General features: G+C 40.0%; 1 protein-coding gene and 1 long non-coding RNA gene across 2 annotated transcripts; one reads left to right on the forward strand and one right to left on the reverse strand.

Annotated features, from left to right (window-relative positions):
* Nucleotides 1-1,819: 1,819 nt before the first annotated feature.
* eif4g2a (eukaryotic translation initiation factor 4, gamma 2a) lies at nucleotides 1,820-9,779 on the reverse strand. The gene is made up of 21 exons (XM_019358449.2): nucleotides 9,774-9,779; nucleotides 8,919-9,022; nucleotides 8,754-8,810; nucleotides 7,118-7,243; nucleotides 6,867-6,969; nucleotides 6,656-6,787; nucleotides 6,509-6,575; nucleotides 6,234-6,385; nucleotides 6,013-6,123; nucleotides 5,733-5,915; nucleotides 5,477-5,618; nucleotides 5,176-5,393; nucleotides 4,989-5,096; nucleotides 4,793-4,885; nucleotides 4,607-4,702; nucleotides 4,271-4,486; nucleotides 3,917-4,175; nucleotides 3,563-3,767; nucleotides 3,234-3,442; nucleotides 3,027-3,148; nucleotides 1,820-2,916 (listed from the first exon to the last, which is right to left on the reverse strand). The coding sequence occupies exons 1-21, from the start codon at nucleotides 9,777-9,779 to the stop codon at nucleotides 2,851-2,853; spliced, it is 2,775 nt and encodes a 924-aa protein (XP_019213994.2). The 3' UTR covers nucleotides 1,820-2,850.
* A 257-nt stretch (nucleotides 9,780-10,036) lies between these two features.
* On the forward strand, nucleotides 10,037-13,964 carry LOC102080285 (uncharacterized). The gene is made up of 3 exons (XR_268976.2): nucleotides 10,037-10,544; nucleotides 13,711-13,778; nucleotides 13,921-13,964. It is a non-coding gene; the product is annotated as an uncharacterized LOC102080285 (long non-coding RNA).
* Nucleotides 13,965-15,802: the final 1,838 nt, after the last annotated feature.

The following is a 15,802-nucleotide window of genomic DNA, read 5'->3' on the forward strand; positions in this document are numbered from 1 at the left end:
CTGCTTATTTTGTACAGATGTTTATTTGCCTTTGAAAAGTACTGGTAATGTGTGCAGGGTCTGTAAACCACAGTGGAGCGTACTATACTCATGCTCGACAGCAGGGGCATCGTGATGTGATCAAACACCTGCTGAGTTAAATCAGGTCGACACATCACTGTAATTGTTGACTGCTATGCCTGGTTAATAATAAGACTACTATTCATTCATACTAACAATGGGTTCATACCACATCTTTTTATCTCTATTTCCTGCACAGTCATAATTTGTCATGCTAGTACAGGTATACTTTATGTTTTACATTTTTGGTAAGGTGGTGTTGATAAAATGCTGAGAGAAACTCTCGATTTAACATTGTTTTTACTTGTGTACATGAAGACAAATCACAAAAAATATAGACAAACATGTAGCAAGTACATAAAAGTCATAACAATTCAACCTACAATAAGCACCATCTGCTTTGTTAGGTACAGCTGTTCAACTCAACACAACTATCCAATCAGCCAATCACGTGGCAGGAAGCTCAGCGCATTTAGGCTCGTAGATGTAGTCAAGACAACCCACCGAAGTTCAAATTGAGCATGAAAATGGAGAACAAAAGTGATTTAAGTGACTTTTAATGTAGCATGGTTGTTGGTGTCAGTATTTCAGAAACTGCAGGGATTTTCTCACTCAACCATCTCGAGGGTTTAAAGAGAATGTCCCCCCTCAAAAGAGGACACATGCAATGAGTGATGGTTCTGTGCTTTGTTGATATCTGAGGTCAGGTTGCTTTGAGGCACTAGGAAGGCAGCTGTGATTCCAGGTACCTGTTACAAGCAAAGAAAACAAAGTCATTACTGAAAGCACAACATGTCATGTCTTAATGGCTACAGCAGTACAAGACAACAGTGGATGCCACTCCCACAAGCTCACCAAAATTACACAATAAAAGGTTGGAAAAATATTACCTGGTGTGATTAGTCTCCATTTCAGCTACATTGCTACATGATGGGGTCAGAATTTGGTGTAAACATAAAAGCATGGATACATCCCGTCTTGTATCAATGGTTAAGGCTTCTGAGGGTGTGGGATAGTTTCTTAGCACACTTTGGGCCCCTTAGTACCAACTAAACGCTCTTTAAACACCACAGCCTGAGTATGGTAGCTGACCATGTCCATTCCTGTAGGACCACATTGTATCCACATACCGATAGCTGCTTCTAGCAGGATAATGTGTCATATCACAAACCTCAAATCATTTTAAGCATGACAATGAATTCACTTTATTCAAACGGCCTCAACAATCACCAGATCTCAGACCAATGGGCCACGTTTGAGATGTGGCAGGAGATTCATATCAGATATGCAGCATCTGTGTGATGCTATCATGTCAACATGGATCAGAATCTGAGGAATGTTTTCAGCAACTTAATCAATCTATGCTATAATTTTAATAAACTGAAGGTGGCTGTTTCTAAATTAAGGATACTGCCTCCCACCTACTCCACGATGTGCTGGTCAGTCAAAGGTACACGTTCAGTAAGAGTACCCAAATGCACCACTGAATAACACAGGGAATCATTACCTGCTGTGGCTCTCACATCCTCTACAGAGAAAAACGGCAGCATAAGAGGGGCACCTCAATTTCAACTTTATATTGCAATTTTATGTAGTGTATCATTTCATAGTGTCATAGTTCCATAATTATGTTCTTGTGATCCACGTGCTTTGTGGACTAAACCTGAGAAGTCATAGCTTTTTAGGAGGACGTACCATCTTTCAAGTCTTATGACTTTGGGTGGGGGAGGTGGAAAAAGGACACAGCAGGACAAAGCCGTCAACTGTTAAACTTTATTCAAGGTTGATCTGTAGTTGTACACTCGACTTCTAGCACACAATGTTACAACACTCCAGAAGAAGAGTACACAAACAGTACATTCTTGGTAATTTCATGAAGATAAAAAGACCGTTTAAGAACTTGACAAATATGGCAGATGGACAAAATTTCCACAAGTGACAAACAACCGTAGCAAAGGAAACCAAGCTTTGGCTGTCTCAATGTCAAAACCCGAGACATTCAAGTATAGTCCGAGAAACAGAGGTATATCCTTATAAATTAAAAAAGAAAACAAAAAGGCCACAGATTCATTCCTGACAGCACAACTTGTTTCATACATTTTAAAAAAAAAAAAAAAAAAAAAAAACCCCTCTCGATTCATTAAACTACAAGGCGGTAACTGAAATCACACTGTGCAAGTAAAACAGGCCTCACCCAGGTTAAGAAATGGTCGATTTCTAAGCACTAGTCCCATTATAATCATGGCAGACAACTGCAAGTCATGATCACATTTAACAAATCAAGGGAAGTTAAATTTTTACTATTGCAACGACTCATGATGTTTAAGCAAAGTGCATTTAAAAACTGATTAGCAAATGTAGATTAAAAAAGGAGAAAGCCTCTTTGCAATGCGAGCTCCCTCTTGTAAACAGTTTTTAAATAATTGTGACAGCACTTGGTGACTCCTACCAGATGTAAAAAGGTGACAAAAATGGGTCAAGTTCTGGGTGCTGGTGCATTTTCCTGCTAAATACTGTCTACTCTTAAACCCAAGTTGATTGAAGTGTATAAAACATCTGCTGTAGGACATCAAAGAGAACAGTATAGAAAATAAGAGCATAAATAAGATTTGTGATGCTGGCAGAACAATCTCATCGTGAAATGAACTGTAACAGTGGTTACAAGAAGAGCGTGAAAGACAGGAGGAAAAAACCCAAAACAAAAAAGATGGCTAAATAAGGAGGAAAAAAAACAAACCAAAAACCCCAAAACAAGTCTGCATCTGATAACACATGGCTTTTGCCTATTCCTCAGTACTCTTCATCCTCCGACTCCTCCTCCTCTGCAGTCTCCAGCCAGGTCAGCCACTGATTCACCTGCACCAGAACAACAATACATCCACTGAAGTGTTTCATTTACAAGTAGGGACAATGGTGACATTGTGAGCCAGTCCACACAAAGCCATAATTCAATGGCTGCACATTACCTGAAATAATGCTTTTCCTTTCCCTGGATACTCTTGAGTGAGATCTTCTTTCCATGAAAGGAAGGCTTCCTCTTCAATTATTTCCATGTCATAAAAGTTCACAAAGTAGCGCAGCAGCATGCCTAATTGGAAACAAGAAAATAAGTTAACCTTCTTAAATAAAGCTGGTTGCTAAGTTTTACTGTAACTGCAGAAGTGTGCACACACCTTTAGGGAACCTCTTGGCATTGCAGTGCACCTGCAGGGCATACAGCGCACTGACTTGCAGCTCAATGTGATCGTGAAGAAACTTTTGCAACACTGGCTTGAAAGAGAGCAGGAGCTGCTTCTCTTCCTCCAGCTGGTCCTTACTGGGCGCTGCATGCTGCTCTTCATCATCGTCAGGGTTGATCTCGTAAGCAATGTACTGCAAGAAACTGGAAGACCAGAAGACCATCAACACACTTGACCGAAAACCACAAAAACCATTGGCTGATGGCATGTGCTTGCTTCATCAATGCAGACTGAGTCACTATAAACACTGTCCACTGCTGTACCTGGTCATGAGGATGTTGACAAAGCCTCTGTCGGTGTGAAGTTTTGGAGAGATGTTGTCTTTGATCCACTTATAGATCGACTGTGGTGAAGGATCCACTTTGATCTGCTTCAGCAGCTCCTTCTCCAGCTTCATCAGTGGGAACAAAAAGCTGAGGCCTTTGCCCTCCAGAATCTCCAGCATCCGGTCCTTGTTCTGGTCAATTTCTATGGGAGCAAAATTATTAGTCAATAATGGGGAAGGGAACAAAACAACAACAACCCACACAACTTACACCAATTCTTCCTCCTAAAAAGGAAAGACAACCAAATGACACTGGGTTTAAAACCAGTGTGGAAAGTGTCCTTTGACCTACCTGGCAGCATCTTCTGCATGTTGACCTTGCTCTGCTGGAACAGGTCAGTCAGCCACTCACGATCTTTCAGTTTCACCAGCTGCTGCAGACAGAGCAGGAAGAGTGGGAAATGTGCGCCATTCTCCAGCTGATGGGCCAAGTCTGCAATGCTGACCAGATCAGCAATGATCGCTCGCGCAGCAAACTGAGCCAGGTACGACTTCACCAGTGGGATTTCTTCCTCAATCTTGGGACACTGGTCCAGAACACGCAGGAAGGCCTGTATGAAAATGTGTGGCAGGCACAAGGTTAATATGGTGTAGCGCCACTTCATTTGATTACAGCGTCAATTTAAAGACCTTTAATGACACTTGCCTGCAATATGTTGTCACCAGTGACGAGGCCCTCTGTGCAAAGGGTGTGAATCAGAGTGCTTGCATGTTCCTTATCTTCATCTGAACGATCGAGTGAGTAAACTATGATCTTGTTCAGCATCTCTGACAACAAGTGTTTGGGGGCCTTCATCTCTTTCACAGCACTCACTGCATCGTTAACATTTTTGTTGTTCAGGTAGTCTGTGAGTAGTGTCTCCTTTAAAGATGAGAGGGGGAAGGGGAGGAAAAAAAATTTATAAATAAAAATCAGGCTCTGAAGGCCCCGCATATAGCACATTACTTAGGAAGTCATCGGTAAAGCTTTGTGTAAACTTACCGTCATTTTGCACAACTCTTCCTTTGTGGGAGGAGCCTTTTTGTTAGACTTTGCAGGTTTTTCCTGAATTGGAGGAGGATTGGCTTTAAGGCCAAGCTGTGGGGCCATAAAAAGAAAACTTAGCATGCATTTCCTAAAACTGCCCCATCAGCTCTGCTCACATGTTTTAAGTCTATTGTCTGTTACCTGTCCAACTGGAGAAGGCATCATTGTCTGTGGTGGCAGCTTTGGCACTTGGTTTTTATTCATAATGAAGGACTGTGCTGGCCTCAGACTGATCTAGAATGACAGAGTATTAATACATCAGGTTGACCAAAATTTATTGTCACATAATCCTGCTGCAACAATGACACCAACAAACCATCAATGTAAGCAGCTGTACCTCATCTGCATTGACTTTCCCCTTCTTGCTGAACCTTGGAGCCATATCCTTGGACTGCATCTGGACTGAGTGATTCTGTTTATGGTTGAAAACTGGTGAATTCCTCCCCTTTGAAAAGTTTAAAAACAGAATGAGTATTGCAATGACCATCTCAGATTAAAACAAAAAGAGCTGAACTATAATGTACCTGGTTCGGTTTTATGAACGGCTTGCTTTCATTTTCAAATGGCTGGTGTGAACCATTGCTGTTTCCACTGTGGCCATTAAAGAGTGGGCTGCTACGGTGACGACCCATGGTTGGAGAGTAGTGGTCCTGAATTACCCCTGGAGCGCTGCCGCGGTGGCGACCCATGGTTGGGGAATAGTGGTCCTGAATTACCCCTGGGCCTGTACCGATACCACTTCCTACACAAAATAAGACAGAGCCTTTAGAGACGGCTTTCTTTGAAGTGTAACTCGTGCAGAGATTTCAGTGTGACTCCACATACCAGGCATTTGTCCGAACATGTCGGCCAGCCCACCAAGAGTCTCCCTATCATACTTGATCTTTCCTGGAAGGAAGGAGGAACTGTCCATGAAGAAGTCATTCCTTATTGAATCAGTTGAAGGTGGAATGAAAACGCCCAAATCCTACAAAGCACAGAAGAAGTCAGGATCCACAGATTCTGGGCTACGTTAGTCATTTAGCAAATCGGATCAATCCTTATCAGCCTGTGATAAACTGAAAGGATATGGTAAACTAACCTTTGCTGCGTCCTGACGAACTTGGGTAATAGTCTTTGGTCCATTGTCAACATAAGCTTTCCGAGGCACCCAGTTGTTGTTTCGCAGCTCCACTGTGTTCTGTAGCAGGAAGCGAATCCGTGCAGGCAGTTCCTTGTTGTTGGTTAAGGACTGCATGCGAGCAAAGTACTGGTCCATCAAAGACTAAGCGAGAAAAAAAAAAAAAAATTTTTTTGTTATCGAACAAGCAAGGACTTCAAGACAAGACTCATCTTTTTCAGTTTAATTTCCACACACTCACCTTTGCCTTTTCATGATCAAGTTTAGGACCAACTGTTTTCATTATCTGACAGAGGCATTCCAAATCCTCACCCATATCCTTAAGTGGGACTCTCTTCTTCTTCTCCAACAGCTTAATGAACAAAATAATTCAACACAACTGTTAATTTCTTACACCACAGGAATGAATACAGGATTTTTGATAAAAACCACCCCATGTACTTGCGCTTTATTAGAACTTACTGTTTTAATGCACTTGTGGAGAATAGATTCATGGATAAGGTTGAGTTTGCCCAGTTCACCGATGAATTTGATGTTGCCCAGCATCTTGATCTTTGCAATTGCACGCTGTTCCTCCTCCTCAGAGGTGAGTGGGCTGTCATGTTTGTCGAAGTCTACAGTGGATTGAAGAAGAAGAAGAAAAAAAAAAAAAAAAAGTTTAAATAACAGCTCTCAAAAAACCCAAGACCAAATTCCCGTTTTGTAACAGTCCACAGGTACAAATGCAAGTTACTCACGGTCAACATTCCTGGCACGATTCTCAAACTCATCTTGAAGCTTAGAAATCAGAAGCCTTCGGAAGGTCTGTAAGACAGAAGTCGTTCAAAATCCAGACAGAAGACACTCACAGGAGTACAGGGTAAATTTCAATGCTTAAAACTTACACTATTCTGCTTTTGTGTTGCCTGACTTTCTCCTGTTGGGGCTTCAAAGTTTGGTGCATCCTCTGCCAAGCGTAGACATAGTTGAGCGTACAACTGGCTATACTTGGGCTCTTCGAGGGCTTTGTCAACAATCTTGAGAAACAAAAACGCATTAAGATCCCATTTTAAAATATTCTATGAATAGGAGAATAGCAGTTAGGAGAATACTCACCAACAAGATGATTCCTTTTAAGACAAGTTTTGAATCTACACCCACATTGAGGAGCTCCAGGCATAGTTTGTCAAACTTCTCAGGAGTCAGCTTATTAAGTATGCTGAAGAGGAAAGAAACAGTTGTATTAAACTTCTTAAGTGATAATACAGCAAACAGCAGCCTTCAGCATCCATATTAAAATGACATTTAAACAATACAAGTCACAGTTTATGTAAAATAAGTACAAATCAGTTTAAAGGGAAACATACCCTCTCACTTTTCTGAAGATTGCATCATTTTGCCCTTTCTCGTTGGAGGAGCTGGCATCTCGTCTAGTGCTTCGAGAAGGTACCCATCTCTGAACGCTAGAACCTGGGGTTTTCCCCAGGAACTCGCTATAATCAACACAGACAGCCAAGGTTATCAGGGAAAGGGTCTCGTCTTGTTGATATTTAGCCCGGATTCACAGATGACTGAGTTACAAAGGCCTTAATGCAGCATGCTTGAAAAGTTGTTTCAGAGGCCGTAGTCACATTTTCAGCATACGACACCACACAAGCTGCTGTTTTTAGTCTCAAGTTTTAAATGTTACAATGAAATGTAGATTTTTTTTGGTTAATCATAACTCTTTGGTTACATGGACAACATGGTTAAGAGTCTCACTTTTAGCCAGGAATGACAAATATTGTGCTCCTACTTTTGCGTGACTTATTATAGAACAAGTTATGGTACAAGTCGGACCACTTCAGTTCACATGCTGCTGGTTCAGTGTTGCCAGTGTCATAACGTTCACACTGGCAACACTAAACCAACTCGTAAAACTGCTGTGACAGAAGGCTTTGAAAATTCAAGATAAAGACTTTCAATAATGTCTAATCTAAACAAAAGGAAGCTACTGTCCTACCAAAGTACTGATTCATATCCTTACATTTTTAGCCATTTTCTTTTCAGCTTCACTAAACAGACTGCAATTTGTTTAAACATGAATACGGCAGTGAAAACTACACTGTTCAACTGTTTTAGTAACGTTAGAGGGAAGCTACTGGAGTTTCTTGTAAACAATGATCTATTTCTACAAGTAGTTTAAACCAGCCTCAACTGGTCTTCTCCCTGCCAGTTCTGCTCCCCACCCCCCACACTCCAAGAGGCAAACAACACACTGAATCAGGCTGGGTTCAACTGAGCCACAGTCACCACCACCAGCTGCTATGATTGTTTCTTGCAAACAAATCGTGTTTATTCAGATTGTCTTATCTACAAAAAAGCAAAAGAAAACCTAGACATCCAGTTATCTCAGATTTTTGACAATTTCACCATGTGATAGGACAGCTACAAAGTGCAGACAAAGGACTGCAAAGTTCAGCACAGTACCAATAAACCACAGCGGAACAACCACCCTGGAGCACCCAGTTTTGTAGTTAGATTACAAGGGCTTAATTCTGCCAAATATACTACTTACATTTTACTTATGTCGTTACACAATAAAAGACCCAAAACATGAAGTCTAACCAGACAGTCCTACTTTACTCAGGTTTATGTGTTTTTGAAGTTGATCACTAGTAGGTTACAGCAGTTGGCAGTTTGATAATTTGCGTTATCAGTTCATTTTCACTATCAGTGCACATTCCAAATGAGCATTTGTTTAGAAATTGTCAACTTTGTGTGTGTGTTTTTTTCCCCGTTTCAGTTCACTTTTGAAAAAAATAAAATAACAAAAATATAGAAATTGGGAGCATTTGTCAAGGGCAAGATGCCAGACTGATGATTCAACACACGTTCATTTATTAAACTTCAGTTTTGAGTATAACAGGTGAGACACTAATTGTGATTCTTGTAAACATCTGTATGTGGATGATGTGATGACTAATGTGTTACATATATAATAGAGTTAAAAAAAACAATCACCTGTTGCCGACAGTTTTGGGATAGTGCTGAGGTGCACCCCCACCTCCTCCCCCTACACTGTGATACAAAAAGAAGAAAAATGTTTTTTAACTTAACATTATGGGAACTATGTGAGAGGTGCTTGGGTGTAAATGGAGCCAGACATGGTGGAGTAATGTTGAATACCTGAAACGAGAAGGACCTCCTGGTGCGACGACACTCTCCACTTTGGCGGCTTGACAAAGAATATCTGAAAAGAATTGAGTCCTGGGAGTGGGGGGGGCAAAGAGCTACCTGGAAGTCAAGACACAGCAGCATATTAGCCAAGACCTAACGTGTGTCAAACAAACAAGGCCACAGTAGCACATCTGACTGTTATGAAGACACCTTGCAAACACAAGACAATACCCAACGTACTCTTTCGCTTTTAGTTTCCGTTTAGTAAGTTTCAGGGAACTTGCGAAGGCACATCAACGCTAACACGTGTCCCCTTACCAGTAATGTGGAAGCAGAGCATGCTAGCGTTGCGTAATTGGAAGACTTGCTAGCACAACAACCTACTGAGAAGTCGACGCCCGGTTTCCCATTATCTATGTTTATTCAAATTACCTTTTGAAACTAGAATATTGCATGGACATTTATAAATCAGCTAGAATAAACTTAATCCTAATAACAATTGGCACCGTCACAGGAAACGCTGTGTGAAAGTAGGACAAATCTGTATTTGTGACCCGATTCAATCATTTTAACTCAACCGACAGCGGACAAAAAAAATTTATGTATATCATTTGTCAGTACACGTTTAGTTATCCGTTTCCTAGCATTTCCCACGAATGTTTAAGATGCCACCGCTACCAAAAAACCCAGCACGCTGGTAAAAAGTCTTTTGTTTAACCAAAACTCATGTTTAATATGTCAACCAAACTGTCACGAACTTATACATTTTTCAAATAATTAGAAAATTCTTCACCGTAGTCAAGATGGAAAATCCTAATAGTGGGATTGATGGGGCCTTTGTTTAGAAACCGGATGTCCACGCACCGACATTTTGGTTTTGTTCTGTAGGCCGCCGGTAAGCTATGAGCTAACAAGCTGTAAACAACTCAAAGCCTTCAGTCTGGCCCAAACCCCCATACCTCACAACTTATTCGATGGCGAATTAACGCCAAACAAGACACATCTAACTTGATATTTTGCCGCCGCCCCAAATTCTTATCCACCATCACCAACTAAAACGAACTTTCTAGGAGACCGGCTAACCTTAGCCAGGCCAAAAAAAAAAAACCAACCGCAAGATCTTACCTTTACAAAAGGAACGTCAGCTTAATTGTTTTCTTGTCAACCAAGAGATAAAAAAATAAAGTCAAGAAAGAAACGAGAGCTCAAAAATAGTTTTTAAACTATAAGGGTTATATAATGTCGCCCCCAAGAACACGACGGCTTGGCTCTGTTAACTACTTGCTACGGCAAAGGAAAGAGCGATGGCTGTATAGGTACGTCATGTGAACGCTGCTATTTGAATAGGATGGCTCTGACGTCATCACCCACGCCCTGCCGACGGTCACATGTTGCGTTTCGCAATTCTGTTTCACCCACTAAACAGGTTTGTTTTTGGTCTTTCTTTTCAACGTGGGGAGACATACAGGGACAAAATCTGACCACTCTTTAACAATCGTGTCAGGCCACACCACTCACTTTTTTCGTGTTAGGGACTACTTTCTGTCACAGAGTAGAAACTCTTCAAAACGAGCACAAACTAAAAGAATTACGCAAGCGGTCGAACTTTTTGTCTCATTAAGTAATCATCATGAGGTACAGTAAGTAAATAAACCTTTGCTATCAAATACATTTGGCTCTGCTTTATCTGCTAGTTTTGTATTTACATATTATTTCATCTGCCTTTTCCCAATCTTTTCAATCTTCGTTTAAAATTATGAAATAATGTGCTGACATTTCAGACTGCAATAAAATTGGGTTAACGGACCTAAATATGAGATTGATTTGTATTTTTATTTTGCCTTTTGATTTTATATTTTAATTCATTCAGTGGTTTAAAGTGGATACAAATATTAATATTATATTATCAAAACTAACCTTTTTTGATATTGTACTGGGTCATACATTTGACATGTTAGATTTTTCACTTCACTCTTTTGACTGCTTAATTACACGTTTTCAGTGAACATCTCACATTTTCCAGCCATATTTACAAGATGATGTTTGCCTTGTATTCACTCGATATGTTTTTTTGTTATTCTGAGTAGGTGGAGATTGGCATGTATAAGGAAAGAGATGTACATGAAGACTAGATGTATTGTCACTTTACTCATGGAACTACACTTACTCTCTTAGTGAAACTTAAATCTAGGGCTCTCCTTTCCAAGCACACAGTCAGCCAAAGGGCATTGATTCAGAAGTTGCTTAGTTTTCAGTCTTTTTACTCAAAATGTCGCAGGAAAAAGATTAATAAAATTTTATATATAGTGCCAAATCAAAACAACAGTTGCCTCAAGGCATTTTATATTGTAAGGTAAAGACTCTACAGTAATACAGAGAAAACAGAGAAAACCCCAACAATCAGATGACCCCCTATGAGCAGTCGGAAGGAAAAACTCCCTTTTAACAGCAAGAAACCTCTGGCAGAACCAGGCTCAGGGAGAGGCAGCCATCTGCTGCGACTGGTTGGGGGTGATGGGAAAAAGACAGAGCAAAGACATTCACAGATGTGTGTTCTGACACTTTCCAATCAGCCATATTGATACCCAAGTGCAACTAGCCAGAGAAGTTTAAATCTGTTACGATTAAAACATTTATATTTAGTGATTTGACACATGCTCCTTGTGGTGCTCTGTTGTGGGATTTATAACAAGTAATATTTCAACAGTTTGTGACTGCAGTGATGTAGTGGTTAACATATTTACTTAGCAGGTGAAAGATTACTGGTTCAATTCCAGCCAGAATTCTTGCCTTTGTGTCACAAAGGAGATCCAGCCTAAAACTCTGCCAAAATCAAACATAACAAAGGTACCTGCTGTGGCAAGAGAGCAGCTGAAAGTAGCCTAATATCGCCGCAGTTACTGGATATAAAGTATTTGTATGAAGTTGCCAAAGATATGAATAGTTTTGAGAGGATTTCCAGTGAATTTCAGTGATTTTCAGTTTGCTGAGCATGCCAAAGTTAAAACACTCATCAAATGTATCCCTAAAATTTAAAGTGGCTATTCTAAAAGAAGAATCCTATTGTTTCAGCAGTCACTAGACTTCCCCTGAAGCATACTGGCACAAAATAAAAACTTCTTCTCTCTCTGTTCATCTCTTCATAACAGCATTTTTACATAAAAACCTTTTTTTCTGGCAGTGTATTAACAAAGAAACTCTCACTCTGTCTGCTGAGTATTTCTTGACCAGTTTATTAGCTAATGGACGCGAAGGTCTGGAGTGTGACGTTAGAAGACTGTGGACTGTGTGTTTGATATTGTCTCACTTGCTTAGCCAGATGAGTCACTTCCTCCATGTACCAGTAAATGACTGCAGAGCAAGACTGTACAGCTAACGCCCCTTTGTGCTCAGATTAATATGTGCTTCCCATTGTACAAGATAAGGGCAGTTCTAATCTTTCCTGGTATGATGACAAAATCAGTTCTGATAAGAAAAAAATATAATGAAAAATAAGTGTTTTCCCAGAACTCACAGGTTTTCCTTTAAGGACCTTTAATCTAAAGAAAGTTTAGATCTATGTTTAACCAGCTGAAAGTGGAAACCAGTTCTTTTTTGCTGACTTGCGATTAGACTTGCACATCCAGACTGTCAGGAAAATTTTGAATTGCTGTTGTGTTTTTTTTAATACATATTTGGCTTGAAGTTTAAAAAATGGTCACAGGGAGGAAGAAACCCTGGTGATTAGATTGCAAGGTTTAACATGTTTATGAGCAGTTTGTGTAATGAATGATGTTTCCTTTCTTTGACTATTTAAAAACATGAGAAGATACATAGTTTCTCACATTACAAATAGCAAAATAAAAAGTAGGAAATAATAATGTTGAATATATATATTGATATAGATGCAGCTGAAAGAAAGTTGATCTTAACTTGGGATTATTTAGCAGCCAGTTTGCAAATGGATTGTTTATTCAACTGTACTGTATGTAAATGTAATCACCAAGTGACATTTAGCAGATCTGTTGTTGCAGGCATTCGTAGTGACACACACTGATTATACCAAATCCCATCGCTTGCGAAGATGTGTGTTTCACCATGTTTATTTTATCATTTGTTATAATAGTCAAGGAAGCTTTAAAGTTCTTTCTGTGCCTGTAATCATGTGCTTCTTCACCCCCGAGGGGCATCAATCATTCATCAAAAGCAAAATGAAACCAGTTGTCTCACAGTAAACACTCCAGTCCAAAGTTAATTAAGCCCAGTGTGCCAATAAAGTGAGAAAAGGCTGGCTTTGCAGTCCAGAAAAAATGGTCCTGTTCCAGTCTGAGCTGGCGTGAAGTTATTCATCGCTGCACCAGTTTGTTTCTCTTTAAGGTGTCTTTCACTGATCTCTTGGTGTTGTTTGGACTTTGGTTGGTTCATCTTAATAGAAATATGTATAATACAAACTTTATCGGGCACATTAATTTATGTTATAAGTATTCAGTATGATTATTCCTAATTAGGAACGAGGAAATATATAAAAAAGTTATTAACACAAAAACAGACATAAAAGTTGATGAAGCTTACCCCCTACATTTAACCGATTTATAACGACATAGGGGCAGTGTGCATTTCTGAGACTGAGGGGTAATTGCAGGACTACTTATTCCTAAACTGTGTCATGCCTTTAGGATGGCAGGAAACTCACTATTAACAGAGCCATTTTTTTTTTCAAATTATAAGGTGAGGTATTATTACTTATTACTGAAAATGTTGGTGTTGACAAAAAAATGAATAATTTTGAATTACATAGTGGATGGCTTTACTTTTCTGTTAGGAGAACTCCAGAACAGCTGCTGAGTGGATCAGGGAGGGAGATGATATTGCTTATTACTCCAAATTTCAGTAAACTTCAATTTTTTACTAAAACTAATTTCAAATAATTTTGATAATATATAATATATTTTCCATCCATCCATCCATCCCATCCATCCATCCATCCATCCATCCATCCATCCATCCATTCACTTCTGCTATTCCTTTTCAGGGTCAGTGCTGGAGGAGGGGAGGGGGTGCTGGAGCCTATCCCAGCTGTCATAGGGCGAGAGGCGGGATACACCCTGGACAGGTCGCCAGTCTGTCGCAGGGCTAACACGCAGAGACAGACAACTATTCGCACTAACATTCACACCTATGGGCAATTTAGATTGATCAATTAACCTAATCCCCACTGACTGCATGTCTTTGGACTGTGGGAGGAAGCCGGAGTACCCGGGGAGAACCCACGCAAACAGGGAGAACATGCAAACTCCACACAGAAAGACACTGGCCTGATGGTGGAATTGAACTCAGAACCTTGTTGCTGTGCGGCAACAGTGCTCATTTATCATTTGAAATCTAATTTGATCAAATAATTTCAAATTCATATTTTCTTTTCACACATTAATGAAAAAAATTCAACCTTGAACATCAATCAACTCCTCTGGAGTGACACCTCAAAGTGACTGTACATGCTTCAAAGTTCCTTTGAGTGAAACCTCTTTTTAACTCGAATGAGCGGCAGTTTTAATTATGCTGTACATGAACAAAAACAGATGTGTCCTTATTGTGTCAATACGTCCCAAACTCTGCCCCAAAGTACATTGAACTGACTCATGCTCATAGATCTACTGTCAGGTCAAAAATAACTCGAGCCAGAACAGCAATCTAGTTCTGTGGAAAACTAAGTAGACTCTTGCTGCTTCCATAGGAATCAAGGGGGTAAATAGCAGCCGGGTGCTGATAATTAAATAACCTTGATTAACTGATTAGCAAGTGTTACCACCTCTATTTAAGCAGAAGTTTTAGCAGTTTGCTATTCTAGAGTGTTCAGATTTGTGTTAACACAATACCACTATCTTCTCAGGAGGGAACGTTGTAACAAATGCACCCCAAGGTCACGGTGCAATGTTCAGAAAAACGAGAAAACCCAAGAGCTACATCTCAGAGTCTATTAGAAACTATTATTATCACTATTAGAAAAAGACTGAACAAGAATGGTTTGTTTGTAACGGTTGCCTGGAGAAAGTCTCTGCTCTCTAAACCTGGCAGCACAGATGAAATTTGCAAAGCTGCAACTAAACAAACTGCAAGACTGCTGGAACAATGTCCTTTGAACAGATGAGACCAATGTGAAGACTTTTGATTATAATACAAAGTGCAATCTTTGCTGAAAACCAAACACAACATATCTGCACAAGCACGGTGGTGGAGCGGGGATGATTTGGGGTTGTTTGCAGCCTCTGGATCTAGGCACCTGTCAATTAGTTGACCATCAACTCCTCTGTATACCAAATTAAATGTGATAAAACTAAAGCTTGGCTGAAACTGGATCATGCAGCAGTTCCCAAACACAAGCAAATCTAAAACCTAATGGCTGATAAAGAGAAGAATCAAAGTGCTGCACTTTCAACTCGATTGAAATGCTGTGATTGGATCTTAAGAGGATCTTTAAGGGAAACAAATGCCTGCAAACCTCAGGAACTTAAGGAATGTGAGGCAGAGTGGGCCAAAATTCCTCTACAATGATGTGAGAGACAGATAAAGACTTGTGTTTCATAGTTTTTCCTAACAAGCAGTTGACAGGTAAACGGAACATGACCGAAACATCAACATGACCGAAAAAAACAACACCCCCCCCACCGCTTTACTCCTTGTATAAAGATTTATGATATTAGTTTTAATTCAAAATTCACAGTTGAAAAAAATAATTCAACACATACGAACAAATGGTTCACTCTAAGATGTGCTCCAGTGAGACATTAAACTTCTGTAAAACTATGCAGTTATGAAACTTAACTTTAATCTGAGCCAAACTGATTTGCTCTGTTCTAGGTTTTAAAGCTGTGTGCCGTTGACCAGATGCTGATATAGTGGGTTTGCCTATAAAG

This window comes from Oreochromis niloticus, linkage group LG1, assembly GCF_001858045.2.
Source record: "Oreochromis niloticus isolate F11D_XX linkage group LG1, O_niloticus_UMD_NMBU, whole genome shotgun sequence".
NCBI classification, from domain to species: domain Eukaryota; kingdom Metazoa; phylum Chordata; class Actinopteri; order Cichliformes; family Cichlidae; genus Oreochromis; species Oreochromis niloticus.